This window comes from Bactrocera tryoni, chromosome 1 (assembly GCF_016617805.1).
Source record: "Bactrocera tryoni isolate S06 chromosome 1, CSIRO_BtryS06_freeze2, whole genome shotgun sequence".
Lineage (NCBI taxonomy): Eukaryota > Metazoa > Arthropoda > Insecta > Diptera > Tephritidae > Bactrocera > Bactrocera tryoni.
The window spans coordinates 78,954,993-78,978,822 of NC_052499.1; the positions used below are offsets into that span (position 1 = coordinate 78,954,993).

Consider the following 23,830-nt stretch of genomic DNA (forward strand, 5'->3'; position numbering starts at 1 on the left):
GAAATATACCTAATATAGCCAAAAAAAATTCGCACCAGTCCTACTGTTCAAGAATTCATAAATTCCTATTTAGTTGCGCTGAAACAAAGTTTCCCTCTCTCATTTAAGAGATCTCTCCAAGGTGATCGTCTAACGTCCTTAGAGAGCTGAAGCAATTAGAACGAAAGATTCAAGAAAATTCCATTTGCTTCAATCAAATATATATATAACCACATTAAGACCTTACAGATCTAAATATTATAATAAAATAAAAGCGAAAACCAAAAGAATCTTCTTTCAATCAAACAATCAGTGTGCTACATTCATGCCAAACATTACTCCGCAATTAGTACACGGGATCCAACAATCAAGCATGCATATTCACACTTCTACATATATATGTACTTATGAGGGAGATATAGTATATATTTACGTGTTCCAAATACTAGTTTTATGTTATCGATGTATTTAATTCGTTGATCCATTTTAAGTTGACGCGCTTCTTTAACGGTGCTTTTGTGGCTTACTTTTATTTTATTTTATTTAACTTTTGTTTTTTTTTCTTTCTTGAATGTTCCAAACATGCTGTAAACTGATTTTAAAACTTTCGGAATAGTTCCTTGTTTCAATTCGGTTTTTCGGCATTTTTGCTCCAGTTTTTACGACATTCTACAAGCACTTACCAATGTAAGTACCATACCTGTAGGTATGTTGGTAAGTTACTCGTTCGTGTGCCACTATTCCCCAGACTACGTGTGCGCCATCAAATCATTAACACTTGGAAATTGAAATTGGCCACTCGTGTATGACTTCAGTCTCGCGATCAGCGCTTTGGTCTTACTTACTGGCTTGTTGGCCCTTGTTCGCTGTCGCTACCGTCGTTCAGCCGCAAAATTCCAAAATGTGAGCTGCATTTTTAATTGATTCATTTGCCGAAAAATTCATGAATGAGCTATTTTTTCGTCCGGTGTTTTGATCTTTTCTCGAAAATATGTCAATGGCGTTTTATGTTTGTATGTATGTTATGTTGACTTGGCTGAGCATTGTCTACTTGAAACCACATGACGACGCGCATGCGTGCAAATTGTATGCGAATTTAACACGAGTCGCTGGCGAACCTTTATTTATGAGGGTATGTACATATAGTACATATGTGTATATATATATAGTTTAAAAGTTTATGTATATAAAAAATGCTTTGAATATTCCATTCTTATTGGTGTACGAGTACAACGGCTTTAGCTAAGTAATAATGTGTGAACAATTAAAAGAACACGACCTAGCAACGCCAAGAGGTTCAGATAAACCCAATACATACATATGCATATGTTGGTATGTTAGTATGTTTGTAAGTTTATATATACATATATGAAAGCTTTCGCGTTGGCATTGTTTTAAGGAATATCTCCACGCACGATTTAAATTCTCAAGTAGTTCATCGAAAGAACTTTGCTCCAGTTTCGATCGTAAATTGTTCAGTTGGCAAGGGCTATTCAGAATTCGGAGCTCCATGTTCTGAGAGTTAAAAAAGTGAATAAACAAAAGTAAACAGCTAAGCGTCTTTTTGGAATATGTCTTTGAATATTTAATAAATACATATATAGCATAAGTATTTCCATGCTTTATGATTTGCTGGCCTGTTAGTATCTAGTAATCCATTTATTACTTTGATGGTTATAATTAGACTCTGATGAGTTTTGCATGGCTTATCCCAAATAGATAATCGAATCTACTGTCATACTGATAATCTGGACTACTGAGTCGCGGAATCTACATCAGTTGGTTTCTTCTCCCAGCATATACATATGTACCTGTGAAATACACTCGCCATACCACTGTAAAAAATTCATTTTCAGCCAATTCACGAACATACGACTATTCCGGTGTTCAAACGGCTTCACTTCTTACGTTAATTTGATCTTGTAAAGATGTAGGCTAAGATCTTTTCGCAAAATTCGCCAAAACGACGTCACAGATATGCTCAACGGGAACATTATGTACTATACATAATACACATATACAATCGAAGTTAAGGTTTGTTTTTGATTTATCAACAATATTACACTATTTTTTTTAATATACGATCAAAGGATTCACAAGACTTAATCGATCTTTAAAAACCTCATTTAGAATCCAACTTCTTAATATGAACTTTTCTTTACCAAACACCCCGATGACGTTAGTCAAGGGTATCTTACGCACTATAGGATATAGCTGCCATACAAACTTACCGATCAATCAAGATAAAGTTGTTTTTATACCCTTTATGCCTATAGGAAATGCACCTGTGAAGGGTATTATAGCCTCGTTCCAATCAAAGTTAACGTTTTTTTCGTTTTTTTTTTAATGTAATTAGTAAAACATGCTTAAGATCTCTAAAATATTCTAAACAAAGAAACCCAATGGAATACAATTATGCAGTTAAATAACAACTCTTTATTAAGCCGATTCAATTCGAATAACTTTGACTCAAAAGCACTCTTATGTACCGATACCCGTAATATTATTAATAATAGACTGCAATTTGGATATTTTATTGCACTTTTTTCTCAATTTGCCATACATGACTGCCAGCGATAAATCAATTTGCAATTCCATATGAACCCTCATAAATTTAACGAAGGTCATAATACCTTTGCCTTGTCTCAATAATAAATTACCGCACAGCATCATTCTCCACATCAACGAGTTTCCTGCTGTTTTACGTTACAACATTTATATATTACTGTATAGCAGACATATTGTTTGCCAAGTCCACCCACACACTACTTAGCATAAGTCAAAATGCTTTTCTTCTAACGCTATTCGATTAGAAATAAAGCAGTAAATTGAATTGCTAATATTAAGCTCGTTTCGAATTCAACACGAACGCCGTGCTACATGTGCAGCTGAGTGTGCGCGAGCGTATAGCCATTAGCGCTTAATCATGCGATCACTATCAAAGCATTAGACATTGTGGCGCCACCGAAATTATATTGCCAACAAATTGTGCAGCAATAAAATATTCATTGCATACAAAAGAGAATTTATTAATAAAGTCATAAGCTCATGGGAATGCTTGACTATCCGGCAAGACACACACACACAAATACCCACACATTAAGCGCACAAAAAGTCAAAAAAAAATAAATAAAAAATTTATAAAGATATGTGACTTACCAGGCGCGCCAAATCCGCACAACTCTGCGCTCATGTGCGGCCTGCCGCCATAAGCCAAGCCGCGCATTCATTAGCTTAGAATGGTTAAACGCTTGCGCGCAGTTTGCTCGGCGTTGCTCACAGTGCGCCGGGCACGCGCCACAATCCGGTTCAACGGCTGAATGTCATGCCAACGGTTTCGCCGTCGTCTTGTCATTATAAATTGCCACCTCGGCGTTTGGCGGCGGCGCCAGCAGGTACCGGGAATCAAACGCCCACGCTGCACAACAAGCGGCACCAAAGCAATGCAATATTTTTTATTTCAGTTTTTTTCGAGCTGATGAGGCAGCCCGCCAGCTGTTGTGTTATAAATGATATTTATTTAGATTTTTTTTGTTGCGCTGGAATTCAATTTCGTTATAAGGTGCAACTTAATTGAGTTGCAAATCTGACGTGTACACAAGATTACAGCGCTCACTGTACGTACACATGTAAATTTATGGCGAGCTGATGAAGAGGCTGATGCTGTTGATAAGTGTTTGTCAACAACATTACACAGGTAAAAGGCGTTAATGGGCGGATTAAGTGTTGCTTGTCAATCTTGCGCAATGCTGGTTGCGATCTTTAACTATCTAGCAGCGCGTTTTCACAGTAAAGTGACATGGACGGAGCAAATGTCAACTCTATTTATGCAGAGTGAAGTAAAGTAGTGCAGAAGCGTTTTAAAATAAACAAAAAGAAATTTAAAGTTTGGTAATGTGAATTTTTCACTTTAATTTGAAGGTTATGTAAGCCAAGCCTTTATAGAAATTATTGGACTTTTCATTTACCTACAACGCTTTCATACAACTTTTTTTAAAGGACTCATAGTTTCGCCGGAAATCGAGTTAAACCATGCCTAACCCTTAAAAATTCAAACACGAACCTTTTTTCTCCCGATTACAGATCGCTGATCGCCCGTAAATTATTATACCCTGAACAGGGTAATCACCAAATTTGGTACAGATTATTTTCTAAGGCAACAATGTAATCTCCGAAGAAATTGGTCAGATCGGTTAACTATAGCATATAGCTACCATACAAACTGAACACATAGTTACTAAGAGAAATGCACCTGTGAAGGGTATTTAGCTTCTGTGCAACCGAAGCTAACGTCTTTTCTTGTTTTTCTTTTAATTTTTGTTATTTTTTCTTTCATTTCCGATGGTTTTTAATCTAATACGAATTTCTTTTATTTTCCAAATTTGTTATTTATTTATTATTTCACCCTGGTCTTAGTGTCTAGGTAGTTCTGTACAAATGTTTACTGTCCTACCATAATTTAATAAACTCTATTTTTAGCTAGAAATATTGATACCATTTTATTATTCCCTTTTTTCCCTTTCTTCTTGCTATTATAAGTTAGATTCAATGATTGATCTTCAAGACAGGAATCGGACTTCAACTACTACATCTACTGATAGCCCAGCCCTTGCTATTATCCGCTCTATGAAGGTTTATAGCATGATTTCTGACTTAGTCATAGCATTTATAGCAATTTATAGGCGTGTCCATGTACCGATTTTGATCCATTTTTGGTTAGTTTTGTAAAACATTTTAATGTACCATAGGGCATGTGCAGCATACAAATCTACTTAGTCGTGCCATGTTACAAAATCAGGCTGTTATAAAAAATAAAACTATAACACGTTATTTAATAAAGTTAACTTTTTTTAATAATGCCTATATGAAATGAGCGATTTACAAAACTGTTATTCGAAATGGTCATCTATGGTTTTCACAAAAGCCCTCAAACAAATCGACCATTGATCAATAGCAGCACGCACAGTAACTGATATCGACGACGCTGTTTAAACCAACGCTGTTTTGAGACTCTCCCAATTTCTGTTCGACCATGTTTTCCGACTCTGGTTACACACTGCGTTCCAATGGTTCCAAGTCTGAACTTCCAGAGCGCAATTATGGATCTAGGAATATTGATAAAAGTCACCGCTCGATATTTGTGCCTTGTAAGCTGGTGCAGAATCATGCTGGAAGGTCCAATACTCTTCATCATAGAAAGTATTGCTTAAGCTTTACCACGCATTCCAGAACATCCTTTTAGTATACTTTTGCCCCAGTTTTAACTCCTTTTTCATAGTATAGATGGGCTGTAACCCCTTTACAAGAGACTCTCTACCAAATCATTTTAACAAGACCTGTATGTATCGAAAATAATATATTACAGAGTAACCTCCTTATTTCACTCAGTTGCTACATAATACTTTTCTACTTTTTTAATTAAATGATTTGATAACAAATCTTCTTTTAAATGAATGGGTTTATCCTTTTGGCGTCGTAAATCTATAAAGATCTGGATTTTCTTATGTGAGGAAACAAAAATTAGAACGTGGGGTTCAAATGAGGTCTGCCAGAAGAGAAATAGTGGAAGATTTTGCACGTCCTACATGGATTACAGTTTTCCGAAGCCTTTCAGGGTTCAAACATGGATAAAATATTCATTCATATTTCACTGTAACCAATAAGCTCTCAACTCAAATTGCTTCGACCGAGTAAAATATTAATACATTTTCAATGGAAAAGAAACGTCAGATGACACTGTTATTTTCATAAGCTTATTCATATCAGTCAAGAGCAAACTATGTGTAGAACCTTAAAAACAAATTGCCCTTCGTAAATTAGATAGTTCCGTCAATGTTTTTGTTTTAACTTCAGCTACCCTCCTTTACTTTCTCCTTCGTAATCCATTGTATTTTAAATTTAGTACACTTGAAGTTTTACAGCAAAGAATACATAGTTTTATATACTCGCATAATATATATTTTTCAACAAAAAAGCTCTTATATGACCCTTTTCTTCAGTTTTTTCACGTTAACCCATTGTGAATATGCGTTGATGTGTTTTTTCGCAAATTGTTCTTATTTAATATCTGATTTCGATTACGTTCTACCCACTCATTAGTATTCCAAACTTAAAACGTTGCATTCTGATAAAATAACGGTGATATAGGTCAACACATTGGAGTCGAAGGCAGAATCGGCAATGGCACGATTGAAAATTTGCAAACATTTTGCAAAAATCTGAGCAAACATGTTTATGGCTCAAGCATTGTTTGACAAAAACTTTAGATAACACGTTACTGTTTGCGAATACGAAACTGGAAAAAACCAAGAAAGCTCCAGGCAAAGAGGTCAATTCGTAAGTAGGTCTCGTTAAAACACGCTCAGAGTAAACAAATACCTTTAATTGAAATAAGGTAATGCAATTGCTTCAACACAAAGGGCTGTATAAAGTCATGTGCTGGAGATATTACTGTTTCGAAGTTGGTACAGCAAAGTAGTGACGATGAATCCTTTTAGAGATTGGAAACGGAAAAGCAACTACAAAATGAAGACTATTATGTCGGTGACCTCATTTTTTTCTTCTGCTATAGCTGATATTAAGTTTTAATGATTACACTGGTCAACAAATTTGTAATTTTTTTTTTATCACATGAAAATTTATATAAAATTTTGAATATACTGGGCCACCAACTAATAATATATCAATGAAAAAAAAATGAACACATTATGTTTTTTTGTGACATCAAAACATATATTTTCGTACAAAATTCAGCCACACTTACAGAATTATTTCCTAATATCTAATAGATACTTATAATTTTCTTGAATATTTGGCTTCCGGTAGGTCCCTTTTAAGTCTCCAACAATAGTCTGCTAGCATTCCTGGACTCCATTGCCCTTGATAACGCTTCTCCATTAAGGAAATGTCTTGATGGAACCTCTCACCTTGTTCGTCACTCACAGCAGCCAAATTTGCCGGAAAGAAATCCAGATGAGAGTCCAGCATATGTATTTTCAAGGACATATTACACCCCAAAGCTTTAAATGATATCATAAGTTCATTTATTAAATCTTTGTAATTTTCTGCTTTATGGTTACCTAGAAAATTTTGAACAACATTCACAAAACATTTCCAGACGAGTTTTTCCTGATCATTCAGTTTTTCTTCAAACCTCTTTTCCTTCATCAATTGCTGTATTTGTGGGCCTACAAATATTCTCTCTTTGATTTTCGCCTTGCTGAGTTTAGGGAATTTCTCTTTTAGATATACATAAAGATCCATCTCCATCTTTCGGAATAGCTTTTACAAAATTTTTTATCAGGCCAAGCTTTATGTGCAACGGTGATAAAAGTATCTCACCAGGGTTCACTAGAGGATCATTTTTAACATTTTTATGGCCTGGAGTTAGTGATTCACGCTTGGGCCACACTTTCTTTGTATAGTGACTTTTTCTGTCTTTACTGTCACATTCACAAATAAAACCACAAAATTTCGTATAACCAAGCTGTCAAACACTTTCGTGGCATATTTACGATCTAACTAATGTAAATAAAATTTAATTTCGCAAACACAATAGTTACACAGTCGACTTAATGCAGTTATGTAAACAAAGAGACGTATATGAGGTCAGAAATGAATATGTAGCTGTCACAAGAAAACTTGGATGTGATAGAAACAAAACTGTTATATATTTTTAATGAGGGTACACCAACGTAAATAAAAATCATGACAAAGTTCATGTGACAAAAACAGTGTTTACCAGTGTTATTGTTATTATTTTTCATTATATTTTTTTCTATGATTAAATTCGAAAAAATTCAAGTAATAAAATTCCGCTTAAAATTCGCCTGCCTCTCTTATCACCATTTACATACGGTTTGGAGATATGCGAAACCTCGCCGCTCTGCTTATCGCTTTAACGAGCGATGAGTAGCTTTGGTATTAAAAAGGGTTGTTCTTATTATTCGAAATTTAATATTTAAGCGTTCTGATCACCTCTTTTAATATTGTAAAACCAAAAATACCTAGTTCTTCTGATTTTAGCTAAAAATGTATATTTATCCAATTTTTATGATGAGACTTTTTATATATTTATTTTTAAAACGCTTTTAACAGCTTCACCAGTACACTCGTACCCAATCCTAACATAACCATGTTTGAAGATGATTTATTTCACTTTTTCGAAGTTATTATTGTGGGGAAAAGCAAGTTTTCTACAGCAATCTTCCGATCTTCCCGTAATACTTTGCGTATCTCATATAGATAGAAGATAGAAACTAATTGAGGTTTTGCACTGTGACCCATGGTCTATTGTGCCCTCTCTTATATCACATATGGTCACAAAGGTACAGCACTCTTAATAAGTAATTCCAGGAGCTTGGTGGGTGTGACTGATGTGATCCCGTTCACGTAGATGGATCCAAGGGTCTTGAGCATGCTTCTACAAATTGCTAGGCAATCTAGAATCAGGTGTTCTGGAGTTTCCTGTTTCATGTCGCAAAATCGACAGGAAGAGACTATGCGCATGTTCGACAAGTGCTTCCTTAGGCTACAGTGCCTTGTATAGAGCACGATAAGGAAACGGAATTTACTTCAAGAAAGATTGATCGTATCTCTAAACCTTGCAAGGTTGTAACCTCCCAGTAGTAGCTTGGTAGCTTGGCGTAGTGCATTCCTGTTGCCTGCTACCAGTGCCGTTCTTAACCCACTGTCTCCTCTATGCGGAGCAACTCCTTTATGATATAGGGCCTCACCGCAATGCTTGGTTCTGGTCCCATCATCCTGGAAGCCGCCGCCTGCTCATTCTTGTATATCTCATATACTTTCATAATCCACTTAAAACCATTCCTGCAAGATTTTTAATGATTTTGTATCAATGTTTTCTTCCAAATATTGTCGTACAAACTATTTATGCTGCCATCAACAAAGAGCTAGCCAAATTCAAATATCTTAATGTAAACTGCGTTTGTAGGAGCTGACTTCGACTCAATTCAAGCGCACAGCTAAAATGGACCAGTTATGGTCTAATTATATTAGATTATATATTCACCCTGGTTTACTACAAGAAGACTATACCATACGTACATAATTTATAATCTGGAACATACGCTTATCTACAAAGGCACTAATACACATAAAGGAAACACACCCGGCTTGAGCTTGGCAAATACTTCCAACGCTCTGCGTAAGCTCTTATCAATAAATTTGTACAGAAACTCACAAAGCAAATTTCCACAATTTAGTTACTCAACAGCTTTCTGATCGTGATGAACACCAGCTAAATAAACAGCATTATTGTCAATTTATTAGTAATCAAAGTAAAATGCCACGCCTACGCCTACTACTCTTCTTGGGTCTAACGATCGCCGTTCCACTAACAATGGATGCCGCTGTATACACTTGCAATATTCAGCTGGTGGATGGTGTAGTGAAGAAGGTATGCCGTAAACTCCAGTGTCCCGTTAGTTGCTCGAATGGCATCTGTAATATGCAATTACAATCTTGTATGTGCAATAAAGGCTACGAATTCATCGGTGGATCATGTGTACCCATGTGCGAACCGTCATGCGGCGAAAGCCAGATTTGCACTGCGCCGAATGTGTGCGAATGTGCAGAAGGATACGCTTTATTGAACACTAAGTGTGAGCCATTTTGTAAAACACCTTGCGATGACACACAATATTGTGCTGCGCCGAATACTTGCGCATGTTTGGCGGGTTACAATAACGCCACGACTGGTGGCTGTGAACCGATCTGCATGAACGACTGCGGTGAACACGGACGCTGTAAGGCGCCAAATTTGTGTAAATGCGATGAAGGCTACAGTGTACAGGGGCAGAGCGGGTGTGCGCCCATTTGTGATGCAGAGCTTTGCGCCAACGCCGATTGTATTGGACCATATCAGTGCATTTGTCGTGAGGGCTATACACTTAACTTTGACACCAACAAATGTGAGCCTTTGACGGAAAGCGAGGAGGATCAGGTGACACAAAATATATTGCAGTTAATCGATGTGCGTTCTGGACTTGATTCGGAGCCTTTAAATATGACGAATGAAATTTCTGTCACAAATAAATGAATTATCAATAACTGAAAACTAACAATTTAAAAAATATATACATATATATTCTCACAAAACATATATAGCCAATTGCACACTCTTATTTATTTACATACATATATTTATGGTTGATTGGTACCGGACAGACTTATCTCGGAAAATGCGTTAAGTGGATACTATAAGGTGGTATATATCGAGTTAATTTCTTTTAGATATGCCTCGTATTGACCAAGATACTCATGTTAAATTTATATATGAACAGAAAATACATTCAGTAACCAGCAACTATGATTATTGAGCGCTTTATTCCACACTGTGTAGAAAGCAATCAGTATTTTATTCCATATACAAGGATGTATGATGTCAAGAGGAAAGTATGAACAGATTCAAGTTCCACTTTGAGTTTAAACTAAAAAAATACAAGTAAGGAAGGGCTAAGTTCGGGTGTCACCGAACATTTTATACTCTCGCATGATATTTTTTTTATTTTGCTGAAAAATTAATTAGATTAGAAGTTTCTGAGATATGGTTTTTGGTCCATAAGTGGGCGAGGCCACGCCCATTTTCAATTTTTCAAAAAAGTCTGGGTGCAGCTTCCTTCTGCAATTTCTTCCGTAAAATTTAGTGTTTCTGTCGTTTTTTGTTAGTCGGTTAACGCACTTTTAGTGATTTTCAACAAAACCTTTGTATGGGAGGTGGGCGTGGTTATTATCCGATTTCTTCCATTTTTGAACTGTATATGGAAATGCCTGAAGAAAACGACTCTGTAGAGTTTGGTTGACATAGCTATAGTAGTTTCCGAGATATATACAAAAAGCTTAGTAGGGGGCGGGGCCACGCCCACTTTTACAAAAAAATTACGTCCAAACATGCACCTCCCTAATGCAATCCTTTGTGCCAAATTTCACTTTAATATCTTTATTTATGGCTTAGTTATGACACTTTATAGGTTTTCGGTTTTCGCCATTTTGTGGGCGTGGCAGTAAGCCGATTTTGCCCATCTTCGAACTTAACCTTCTTATGGAGCCAAGAAACACGTGTACCAAGTTTCATCATGATATCTCACTTTTTACTCAAGTTACAGCTTGCACGGACGGACGGACAGACATCCGGATTTCAACTCTACTCGTCACCCTGATCACTTTGGTATATATAATCCTATATCTGACTCTTTTAGTTTTAGGACTTACAAACAACCGTTATGTGAACAAAAATATAATACTCTCCTTAGCAACTTTGTTGCAAGAATATAATTATATTGGTAATACTTTTTCGTATTTTCGTATTTTATTAATAGATGTCATTGCAGTCGTATATCTACAGTGCTATCAATCTTATTATGTCATACCATATAGTGTTGGAAAGGTAAGACTTTAAGCTTCATTAAGTTCGAGGAAGTTGAAGAAAAGTTATAGCTGTTCAAAAATCAGTGAAAATAATGAACAAAATATATTTTGAAATTTTTGTATAAAAAATGGAAGAATGCTAAACAAGCCACCAATGAAATTTGTGAAGTTTACGGAGGCGATGCTGTATCAGTTCGTGTAGCGCAATAATGGTTTGCTCATTTCCGTTCTAGAAATTTCGATTTACACTGATAAAAGTTTTACACTGATGGATTCATGTCTCTAGCGGAAAATGGTAAAAAATTGGTTGACAAAAATGGTACATATTTGTTTATTTACTTATTAGTACAAATATAAAAAAATAAGTTGAAGTTTGATTATAAATACGAAAAGACTTTTTCGACAACCCAATCAAATTTTCAAAGGCGCGATGATCCTTTTATTATTTTAAATAGAAGGTAGAAAGTTAGGATCGATATCTTCCATTTTTGCAAATTCACAATGGTCTCTGGCAAATATTCTCACTTGATTTGATTCAATTCACCTAATTGTGGACCGGAAAAAAATTAGCAATTCTTGTTAACTTCATTATATTCCGTACTTGAGAGCTACGGAAATATAGTTTGACCTGATTTCACAAAGTTTTACAAGACGCCTTTCAAAGTGTGTGATTAGTTTTTTCGATATCCTTATCGAGACTGCAATTACCTCTCGTGAAATCAAGAAACTGATGAAATTAAAAATGAGAAAAAGTCATATCTGCTTTAAAACTTTATTAAGCCCACATCATATTCGTGTTTTATACAGATTTTGATTGAATTTTGTCAGAGGGAATATAAAATATCAGTTGAATGTTGATGGCGGAACGAGCATGGTTCAGCTTTTGAACTGTTCTTTTGGAACTGAAAATCGTAAAAAAAAAACGAAAAAATCGTTTACTTCATTGGCAGTAAAACTATAATTCCCTTCATAAATCAATCAGTTCATATATGCAAACAGCGAAACTTTAATACTCTTCATAAAAATCAGTCAGTTCATATGAAAATTTTTTTCGGAGATTGCTCTCTTGCTTTGGAGAACAATCGATGCAAAGTTTGCTTAAGATATTTCGTCAAATAAAAATTTTCTCAATTTAATGACTTTATTTTTATCGATCAGATTGTATGACAGCTATATACTACATATACCTCCGATTTCAGAAAATAAGCATCTTCTTGAGTAGAAAATACAGAGCGCAAAATTTCAGATCGGGATATGAAAAACTGAGGAACTGAATCTACCAAAACGTCACGCTGATCGTTTATACATACATATACATATACTATATATGTATTTATATATATATACTGTGACAAAAAAGTACCCGGAAAATTTAAATAAAACGCAAAAAAGTTAATAATTCATCAATATTTATTCTGCCACCTTCAAAGTAATCCCCACCAGATGTAATATGTATTACAACGATTTGTCCAGTCCTCGAAACACTTTTAATAAGCCTCATGAGATGGCCTTCAGCTTCTTTAGCAAACGTTCGAATGAAAATGGGCTCTACAGAACGACAGTTTCAGTTTGGGGTACAAGAAAGAGATGGTTGATTGACTGAATTCATGGGGTTTCTGACTTCAAATTCGGTCACAATCGTGGCTCGATGCGGTAGTGCATTATCATCGTGTAAAATTCATGATTTGTTCTTCCACAATTCCGGCCATTTTCAACGGATGTCCTCAATACGGACAAATAAAACTTCCTAATGACCGTCTGTCACTCCGAAATAAGAAACTTCACCTGAATCTTTCTTGGTTTCGGCTCGTTGTTTTCCCTCCATTTCGATGATTGTTGACTTGTTTGCATATCAAACTCATGAACCCATGTCTCATTGACAGTTATGATGCCCTTCATTAATGTGGAATCGAAATTCGCACGATCAATCATGTCTAGACTGGTCTGTTTACGGTATTTTTTTTTTTGGAAAAAATTCAGCTTTATCGGGAAGCAAGCAAGTGGAGAAAGAACGCGTTGCATACCCAAAATATCCACCAAAATCATTCGAACGGACTCGCGAGAGATGTCGAGCTCTCTTGCCATCTCTCTAATTTTGCCTGACGATTTTCAAGCACCACATTCTTCACTTTTTTAATATTTCCATCAGTTGAAGACGTCGAAGGTCGGCCAGAACGAGGCATGTTTTTGACGGCTTTGTATCACTCGTAAGCTTGTATTTTTAATAAAACTGATTCACCGTAAGCCCTTTCCAACAGTCGTAATGATTCCACACGCGAAATTTGGTTAGAAATATAAAATTTGAGACAAATTATTTGTTCGATACTTTTACCCATTGTAAAGATCGCAACGCAGCACTGAGGTGTACCGACTTAAGCAGCTGTTGTAAACAAACTGGTTGACAGATCGCGGGGAATTTTATTACAATTTCCAAGTGTTTTCTTGTCACAAGGTATACTTCACAGGGTTCCCGACGTTTCCTCCTGGTTATAACCTTCTGGTAAAGTAGCATATTGCATACATTTGGAAAACGATGACGTCAGACGTCAAGGCGAATATACAAGAAACCACTAATAGAAAATTCTTTCAGGCTTATCAGTTTTGCATGCGGCGAAGGCACGCGAGTATAATTTCCTTCATTTACTTTTTATCGCCTTTGTGTACGAAAAAAACCACTCGACACACACATGTACTTGTAATATGACATTGTATGCGCAATTTATTTTACAAAATACATATATTTTTATTTTTTTCACATTTACTACTCTTATAAAACTCAAGACAAAGAACAATGGCAATTTCTTTAAGTTACAAGAGAACATATACACATCTTATGGATATATGTTTTATCCAACGTCTATTTAATATTTCCACTTATAGGGTTGCAAACTTGCTCTTATTCGACCTCAAAATCTATTGGTTTTGTTACTAGATATGATTTTTTAGTCTCCATAACAAATGTATTATTAGCTTGAAGTTTTAAAAAGTTGTAAGTTTTGGCATCATGGCCGCTAACAGAACGAGAGACCGCTTTCATCTTTAAAATAAATGCCAAGCGCTGCTTTTAAAGCATTGAAATTCTCTTTCCTATTGCTTCAGAGTAAAATGTTTATACTATTTATTATATAACTTTCTGCTGAAGTTGTTGAACTTTTTCTTTTTCCTGCCATTCTTGACTCATTTTGTTCTCGAAAAAGGCGCCAAAGCCTTTTCGTCTTTTGAAAACCAAGCTATGACACAGCTCTGTTTTTCTAGATTAAATTCCGAAACTAAATTTAAAATATTCATGAAAACTGTGCACAATACGTCAAACTTTAAAAAGTGGTGAATCGAATAACAAACTGGTATAAATGGAGTGGACTAATATTACTAAAAGCTGGTAAAAATAGCAAGAGGCTTATACTCTATGGAGTTCATCTTCATACCTAGTTTTTACAAGAGCAAATGTCGGAAAAATATGTTTTTCCAACAATTGGCATAAAAACAAGAGACTGATATTATCAAAAGCTACTTAAATAGCAAGAGACTTATACCAAAGCCTTATACAAACATTATCATCTATTGAATTTATTCTTATAACCGTTTATTTCATAAGAGAAAACTTCAAAAAAATATGTTATTCCAAAACTGGTATAAAAATAAGATACTGATATTATCAAAAGCTGCCTAAATAGTAAGAGACTTATACAAAAGGTTTATACAAATGTTATCATCTATTTTGTTTACCTTCATTATCATGTTTTCACAAGAGAAAATTTCAAAAAATTATGTCATTCCAAAAACTGGCATAAAAATAAAAGACTATTATGAAAAGCTGCCTCAATGGCAAAAAACTTATACAAAAGGCTTACACAAACGTTATCATCTATCGAATTTACCTTTACAACCGCGTTTTCACATGAGCAAATCTCCTAAACATATTTGCGCTTTAATTTCAAAATCCTTTAAGTATTGAAAACGTTATGCCATGGCAACACTGTTCAATTTCACAATTTATGCGTTCAATAAATCTTGAAACTGAATCACTTACTTCAATATACAGTGGATGAAACGCATTCAACACACATAGACATAGCATTAACGCGCTTGCAAAGCCGGAATCGAAATGTATAAATCCAAATTACGGTTATTACTAATTCAAATCGTTATCTACACCTTGGTTTTCATTGAACCCGGTCACGGTAAAGCAATGAACGGTAGAACTATATTAATTAAAGGTAAACCAATGCTCTGTACAACTTCGTTTACTAAAGGTAAACCACAGCAAATGTGTCAAGAGATATGTAATGAAAATTGCGTGGACGGCATTTGTGACTTTAAGAAGCGTTGCGTTTGTAAAAAGGGTTACCATCCGGAGAAGAACAAATGCCAACCAGATTGTGCCGCAGGATGTCCGACCAATTCCACTTGCATCGAAGGCAGTAATAATTGTCACTGCAATGAAGGTTATACTCGCGACGCTTTCGATCAATGCTCACCAGTCTGTAGTGTGGATTGTGGCGAAACAAGCTATTGTGCTAGTCCTGATGTGTGTGCGTGTAAAAGTGGGTATGTGGAGATAAGCAATGTTTGTGCGCCTATATGTTCGAAGGGATGCGAAGAACATGAGTATTGCGGCGCGCCTAACGAGTGTCTGTGTAGCGGTGGTTATGCGAGGAATACTAAAGGCAAATGTGAACCCCAGTGCGATGTGGATTGCGGCGAGACCGCTTTTTGCTCTTCGCCCAACAATTGTGCCTGTAAAATTGGTTTCATCGAAAGTAAGGAAGGCTGTCTACCGATATGCTCGCGAGGATGTGGCGCTAACGAGCATTGTGCAGCACCAAATACCTGCGACTGCAACGAGGGTTATACTAGGAACACCACCGGTCAATGTGCACCCCAGTGCCATACGGCATGTGGCGAGGCCAGCTACTGCGCCGCACCCGATAAATGTGCGTGTAAAGTCGGTTACGAGCAAACCGACATTGGTTGTGTGCCAAGTTGTCCACAAGGTTGTGCAGATCATCAGCATTGTGTGGCACCCAATAAGTGCGCTTGCAACACTGGCTACCAGAAAACGATTGATGGTGGCGCGCAATGTGAACCGATCTGCGATGCGGCGCTCTGCGGTAATGCGACTTGTCTGCGTCCAGGTATTTGTGAGTGTACCAAAGGTTATGCGCGACTCAACGACAGCAATAATTGCCTGCCCCATTGTACGGGCGGTTGTGGGCCGAATGGCCTTTGCACAGCACCCGATCGTTGTGAATGCATCGACGGTTATATGCGCAATGGTGCCGTATGTGTACCTCAGTGCAAATTTGGATGTGGCATAAATGCACATTGCACCGCACCAGATGTGTGTCAATGCATGGAAGGCTTTGAAAACAAACCGCTTCACACACTGGTACAACGCTGTCAGCCAATATGTGAGCCTGCGTGTTCTCTACACGCTTATTGCGCGTCGCCGAATCACTGCAGCTGCATCGCGGGCTACAGCGTGGTCGACGATCGGTGTGTGCCGCGATGCAAGGATAAGTGTGGCGCTAACAGCAAATGTATTGCGCCCGACAGATGTCACTGCGATAGCGGTTTTCTGGAGCAGGATGGTAAATGTGTGAGTTCGTCGGAATTGAAGTCGTGTATGAGGGAAATATTATTCATTCGTATGCATGTTTCCTGTGACACCGGTTCATTTCTGATATATTTGATTTATGGTGGACTGGTGGGTTTCGTGCTAATATGCACGTTTGTCACTTACAAAGGTGTACAGCGCTTGCGCAAAAGGAGTAAATACGCGGCGCCACCACAGAATTTCATAATCACGTATCAGCCGCGCGGTCGTGAAGACGACGATGAGTTCACGAATGCCGATGGCGATCTGGCAAGCCCTAGCTACAGCCAGCCGCCAGCCTATAATACGCTAACCACAAAATGTTGAAGATAAGAAAAACGACTGAATTATATTGCAAGTTATCGCGTATTGAATAAATCTATTTCCTGCATTTAATGTTTTGAAACTGTTCAATAGAATAATCAGCCTCATCGTGAACTTCGCGTAAATAAATAGTTCCCACGACTTTTTATTTTCGCGCGAATTTCGTGTGAAATGTCAATATCGATCGTCACATATGTTTTTCTTTTTTATTTAGTTTTCATTGAAAAAAACTTAGTCAATATAAAGCAAATTATGAGACTTTTTTGGCTTAAGCGCGTGTTTTTATTTCTGATTATATAACGTGGATATCTTTTTTGATCTAATCGGTTTTCTATAAGGAATGGCGTTTACCCGAAGTTCATGATACGACTTAATATGATTAAAGTACATATGGCACCCCATTAAGATTTACTATTCGATCAGAATTATAGCATATCGTCATCTAAAGTGCGGAATAACGTAACATAATTTGTCATAAGTTTACAGGCGAAGGAAAAACGATGTAATAGAAATCACTAATATTCAAACAAAATTTGAGTTTTCATTCTGAAATGGTGATATATTTGTTATCATACTTATACATTCATATTTAAACAAAATTCGAGTTTTGGCTATAAAACGGTTATTTATTGGCTATAAAACGTTTATATATTGGTTATAAAACGGTTATATATTGGCTATAAAACGGTTATATATTGGCTATAGAACGGTTATATATTGGCTATAAAGCGGTTATATATTGGCTATAGAACGGTTATATATTGGTTATCTGACAGCGATTTTCGCTTTGTTTTTTGTTTTTTGATATGTTGTTTTGCATTTTAAGTGACAATATACTGATAATTGGTTAAATAAATCAGTAATATTGTATTTAAATGCTTATGTACTCATACCCATAAAAAACTATTAATACTAAGGCCTTGTCACTATTAATCATACTAATTTTTCCGAAATAAATTTAGTTCTTAAACAAAAATTATTTTTTCGATTTTTCGTTACATTGGTTTTTGAATAGTTTGTATAGCATTTTTTCATACTTTTCTTAATTTTTAATCGACGAGATGTTGCAAAATAAAATAATATTATATATGGGAAATAAGCTGTGCTGTTATTGAATTTCAATGGAATCATAAGGGTTTTGGGGTGTCTACTTTATCCAAATCCAAATCCACTTCTGTCAATGACGATAACAACGAAAAAGTTAAAACAACGGTACTTGAGAATAGTCGTGTTCGCATCGGAGAGATAGCAGAGGATCTTAGTAGCTCTTATGGATTTTCTTAACACATTTCGGTCAATGGTTTGGGTATAAAGCGTGTCAATGCTAAACTCGTACCAAAAGACTTTAGTCTTTTATAAAAAAACTTTTAAAAGTTGCAAAATAAGCTACATAGTTGAGGAGTATAATTACATAGGCAAGACGTGGATATATGAATGTGGCATCGAAACTACGCAACAATTTAGCAAAAAAATTAGCCGGAACCGAAATGATCAAAATTTGCTAAAGGTCAACTCAGGCAAGGCTTGCTGTTCCCCTCTGGGAAATTCCCCTTGGCACCACCACAATTGTGCCAATGGTTTTTTTCAATCTTCGAAACTGTTGTTTAAGTCAATTCCCGGAATAACTTTCATTGCGCGTAGGAAATCACGTTTAATGAATCGAATCACAACGGTTTCCGAGAAGCTAAGTTTTTTGTACATATCTCGGAAACTACTATAGCTATGTCATCCAAACTCTATAGAGTCGTTTCCTTCAGGTATTTCCATATACAATTCGAAAATGGAAGAAATCGAATAATAACCAGGCCCACCTCTCATACAAAGGTTATGTTGAAAATCACTAAAAGTGTGTTAACCGACTAACAAAAACGTCAGAAACACTAAATTTTACGGGAGAAATTGCAGAAGGAAACTGCACCCAGGCTTTTTTTAAATTGAAAATGGGCGTGGCGTCGCCCACTGATGTACCAAAAACCATATCTCAGGAACTATTAGACCGATTTCAATGAAATTCGGTATATAATATTTTCTTAACACCCTAATGACATGTACGAAATATGGGTGAAATCGGTTCACAACCACGCCTTCTTCCAATATAACGCTATTTTGAATTCCATCTGATGCCTCCTCTGTATAATATATACATTAGGAACCAATGATGATAGCGGAATAAAACTTTACACAAATACGGTATTTGAAAAATATGTAAATGACGGATAATGAAATGACGGATAATGAAATCTCGATTATCACTTTATCATGCGAGAGTATAAAATGTTCGGTGACACCCGAACTTAGCCCTTCCTTACTTGTTACGAATAGCTTCGCGCAAACGACGCATAACACTGAAATAATATTCTATGTTGACAGTTTGGTCGGTCGGAAGGAATCCAGAGTGCACTACATCTCTATAATAAAAGAAAACTGTCAACATAACCTTGATTTTTGACCTCCTTTGACTTGTTTTTTTCGGCTTCGGCTCACCTTTGCCAAGATATTCAGCCGATTACTAGTCTGTTCCCAGGTCGGAAGCATAGATCCAAAACTTATCTCCAGTAAAAATACGGCAACAAATATATATGTACATACATTAAAGGAGATTTTTTTTTAAGCTTCAATGACAAAAAGCAACGAGCAACCATTGCGAATATTTTACACAAATTCTTAAAGAACCCTCACTCAATTTTGGGGTTCGCTGAACCCGAATATAGTACATTACATTATATTGTACAATTATACGAATATGCATGTACATAAGTACATACATATATATATACCAGTCATTATATGTGTTTATTTACTTAATATAAATAATAAAATATTTGGCGTTAAAATAATAGAATTCCGTTAAAATAACCAATCAAAACAAAAGTACACAATGCTGAAGTACCGTAAAATTGGAATATTGTACGCTGGAGCATCCTTAACGGCGACACACCGCTGTGCTAACCGTTCCACCAATGTAACGTTGTGTGTGTAAAAGATAAAGCCAGAGGCAGAGTTCGTGACAAATACACTTCAGCCATTGATCATAAGTATCCACTCTCATTCTTTTACAAACTTGATTTACTTGCAAATAGGCATACATATTTGCAAAAGCGCCAGCTATATAACGGTACACTTTGCTGCTTTGGAACGCAAAATAAATATTATGCAAATTATGAGTTCTACATCTCTTGAGTAGTGTCTAGGTGGTGTTTGCCACCGAAGCCCGCGGCCAAACATTTCTAAACTCGTAAAAATATGGAAAAATGTCAAGTACTTTCTTTAAACAACATCTGGCTAAATTTACACTCATCTACAAGCACTTTATATTTTACATATGTAGCAGTTTTGCACATCTTTGAAATTAAAAATAGGTTGTGTAAGCAACCTAAAAAATAAGAAATTTTTAAACAAAGTGGTTGCTTCGGAAGCGCCGGATCGACGAAACATTAAGTATATTTGATCTTCAACTCACTCGTAATGAAAGCGACATATGACAATGAACGAAACATAGCTCCATCATTTCGGCCCGGAGTCCAATCGATGATCCGAGTGGACTGCTTGCACCGAACCGAATTGAAAGCGAGGAAAGCAGCACCTGTTGGCAAGAGTTATTCTGCGCTGAATTTCGAGGCTAACGTTGTTGTTGGTGTTAATGCTAGTTCCAAGAAAAATGCAATTATCTACGACTTCGAGGATATGACTGTCAGTGACTTCTTATTTACTCAATTTATAGTTCCACTCCAAACCAGATTTCCAAAATTGTTAAAATTATATTTTAAATCCAACAAATTTATTAAAGCTTATTAACTTACTGTTGCTACTTTTATACCCTGAATAGGGTAGGTGAAGTTTGAAATGTAGGAAGAAGAAAACGGCGAAGACTCTATAATATACATATATGTATGTATACAAATATAAGGGATAAGCTCAGTCTACTATTCAATATACTTACATATGTATAGCTGTTATAGAAACTAATCGATGAAACTCAATTTCTTGTTCTGATCAACTAAATTACATAGCTGCCTTGCAAACTGACCGATCAAAATAAAGATACACATCGGTGGTCATGTTGTCCGAATGGATGAAAACACTGCAGCTCTGAAAGTATTCGACGCTGTACCTGCCGGGGGAAGCAGAGGAATAGGAAGACCTCCAGTCCGTTGGAAGGACCAGATGGAGACGAACCTGGCTTTGCTTGGAATCTCCAATTGTCGCCACGTAGCGAAAAGAAAAAACGACTGGCGCGCTGTTGTTAACTCGGCTATAATCGCGTAAGTGGTGTCTACGCCAGTAAAGAAGAAGAAGAATAATTTATGAAATATACCTGTGAAAGGTATTAACGCTTTGGTGCAGCTGAAGTTAACGTGCTTTCTTCTTATTATTATTATTCTGGCTAGACAATTGGAGACTTGCAAATAAATAAATAAAGACAAAAATATTTAGACAAGATAATTTGGCATTTAATATTATCAAACTCCATTTAACTACAATCAAATTATGAAATTATATTAATTTCTAAACTATAGCTAAATTTTAAATTCTCCACAAAACGCATAAGCTTCAAAAATAATACCGCTTATAGTTAATGCTCATGAAAACCTCGGCAGAAAACTTGAATATGCAGAATTTCGCAACAATTATCGAGCTGGCCAATGAACTATTCAATTCAGGCAGAGAGGTATTTGCACTTTAACAAGGTGATCAAATATGAGAATCGCATCAATGCGCATGCGCACAAGCAAACGCTAAATTTATCATTAACGCTATTTTATCCAACATAATTTTACTGATTTCTAATGAAACATCATTCAAATGCGCATTTTTAGTTAATTATACGCCGAATCAGCTGAAGAGTACTCATTATCGCACAAACACTTATGTATCTCTTATACCAGGTGGCAGGCTTGTAGTGAATTTCAGCCGCTTCCCTTCCATAATTTTACGCTTCTGCTTTTTACTTGCAACTGCTACTAGCAAAAGAACAAAGAAAAAACGCTGAAGAAATGCATATTAATTGAAGTAAAGGAGCCGAGTTCCACGTAAGCACTAAATCTTAGCTAGCACCATGCACTTTCCAAGATAAACCCAAAGCGCAGTCATAATTCAAATTCACTAAATAGAAATTCATATAAAAGAGCAAGGGCTCGCTAATAAAATACGAAAGAAACAGCAGCAAGAAATGTAGCCTAAGCGCACGATTCAGTGGAAGGCGGCAGGCATGAGGCCACGCTGACCACACGCACACACGTTCACACGCCGCCTCTGATCGTTATCAGCAACGGCTAGAGTTTTATTAGCGCTTTGGCTCGTTTACTTTTTTATTTTAATTATTATTATTATTTTTAGTGTTGTTGTTTTTGTTGTTTAATGCATAAGTATATATATTTGTGTGCTACTGTTGCCGTGGAAGGTGTAAAATTGCAATAAAATGAACTTGTGGTAGCAGCCGAAAGGCGCTGCGTGTAGCAACGCCTCCCAGCGCACTCCGTCTTAACACCAACACACACACAAACATGTTTATAAGCATATTCTTCGAGTTATTATTTAATAGCAGATTTAAGAATCCATCTTCACTTTTCCTTTTGTTGTCTGCTCTAAGTGTGCGGTTAAGGAAGTGTGAAATATATCTAAGTAAAGGCTTCAAATGCCGACAGTGCGCAACCGACGATTTTAAGAAGAGATTATAAATCGTTTGGGCTTCACTTTGGCGCGCGGCAAATAACAATAATTATATTGCGATAATAGAATATGCGCTTTTACGGCTTAAAGTGAATTAAATTATACAGCTAGAGAGATATTATGTGTGCATGTAAATAGCCAAGGGTTCTAAGTTAAGGTTATAGTTGAGAAGAATTAGCATAGCTGTGATAAAAGGTAATTTTAAGCAAATCTAATAGGCATGTGTTTAATTTTTATTTTTTGTTTTTGCTTCTTGCTTCTTACACCAGAGAGTTAGTCGTGGATCTGTAATACAAATAAAGCGTAAAAGAAGAGAAAATGTTAACTTCGGTTGGACCATGCAAGGACTTGATTTTGATCACACAGGTGATACAAACTTCAAGGCAAACTTTAGATACCCAGTTAGAGATATATTAAAAGGGTTCTCGTCTGAGTAGCCAAAGAACATCCGTTTGAGGGCAAGCTAATGTTCGGTTCCTTAATTGGGAAGGTGCCGCTGCCCAGCTAGTTGATATCCTTGTAAGAGTAAGGGCTAACGTCACCGCCGTTCAAGAAATGCGGTGGATGGGACAAGGCCTTTTGGCCGTGGCGTTATGGGAGAGAGACTCTGTCGCCGAGTTCTGGCATTCACCCCGGTGCATAAACAGCTAGCGCTGATTTTCGCCCAGGTCCCGTCTGAAGAGGAAGACAATGTGACCAGAGATGTCTTTTATAAGCGCTTGGAGCGCACCTATGAGAGCTGTATCTTTGGCACAACGGACGGTAAATTCAGCCTCCATGGTGAAACATAACCAAATAAGTCGAGGTTGATCGAAGTCGCCGGGGCCCGAAATATGGTTACCTGAAAGAAAATTCATCAAACTACCAGACTGT

The 23,830-nt window shown here is 36.5% G+C and overlaps 2 protein-coding genes across 2 annotated transcripts; both read left to right on the forward strand.

The window, feature by feature from the left end:
* The first annotated feature begins 9,217 nt into the window (after positions 1 to 9,217).
* LOC120777324 (von Willebrand factor D and EGF domain-containing protein-like) lies at positions 9,218 to 10,132 on the forward strand. The gene has a single exon (XM_040108568.1). It carries the CDS (start codon positions 9,284 to 9,286, stop codon positions 10,037 to 10,039), a length of 756 nt encoding a protein of 251 aa, XP_039964502.1. The 5' UTR covers positions 9,218 to 9,283; the 3' UTR covers positions 10,040 to 10,132.
* Positions 10,133 to 15,422: 5,290 nt separating this feature from the next.
* Positions 15,423 to 18,263, forward strand: LOC120766592 (von Willebrand factor D and EGF domain-containing protein-like). Its single transcript, XM_040092196.1, has one exon. It carries the CDS (start codon positions 15,473 to 15,475, stop codon positions 17,288 to 17,290), a length of 1,818 nt encoding a protein of 605 aa, XP_039948130.1. The 5' UTR covers positions 15,423 to 15,472; the 3' UTR covers positions 17,291 to 18,263.
* Positions 18,264 to 23,830: the final 5,567 nt, after the last annotated feature.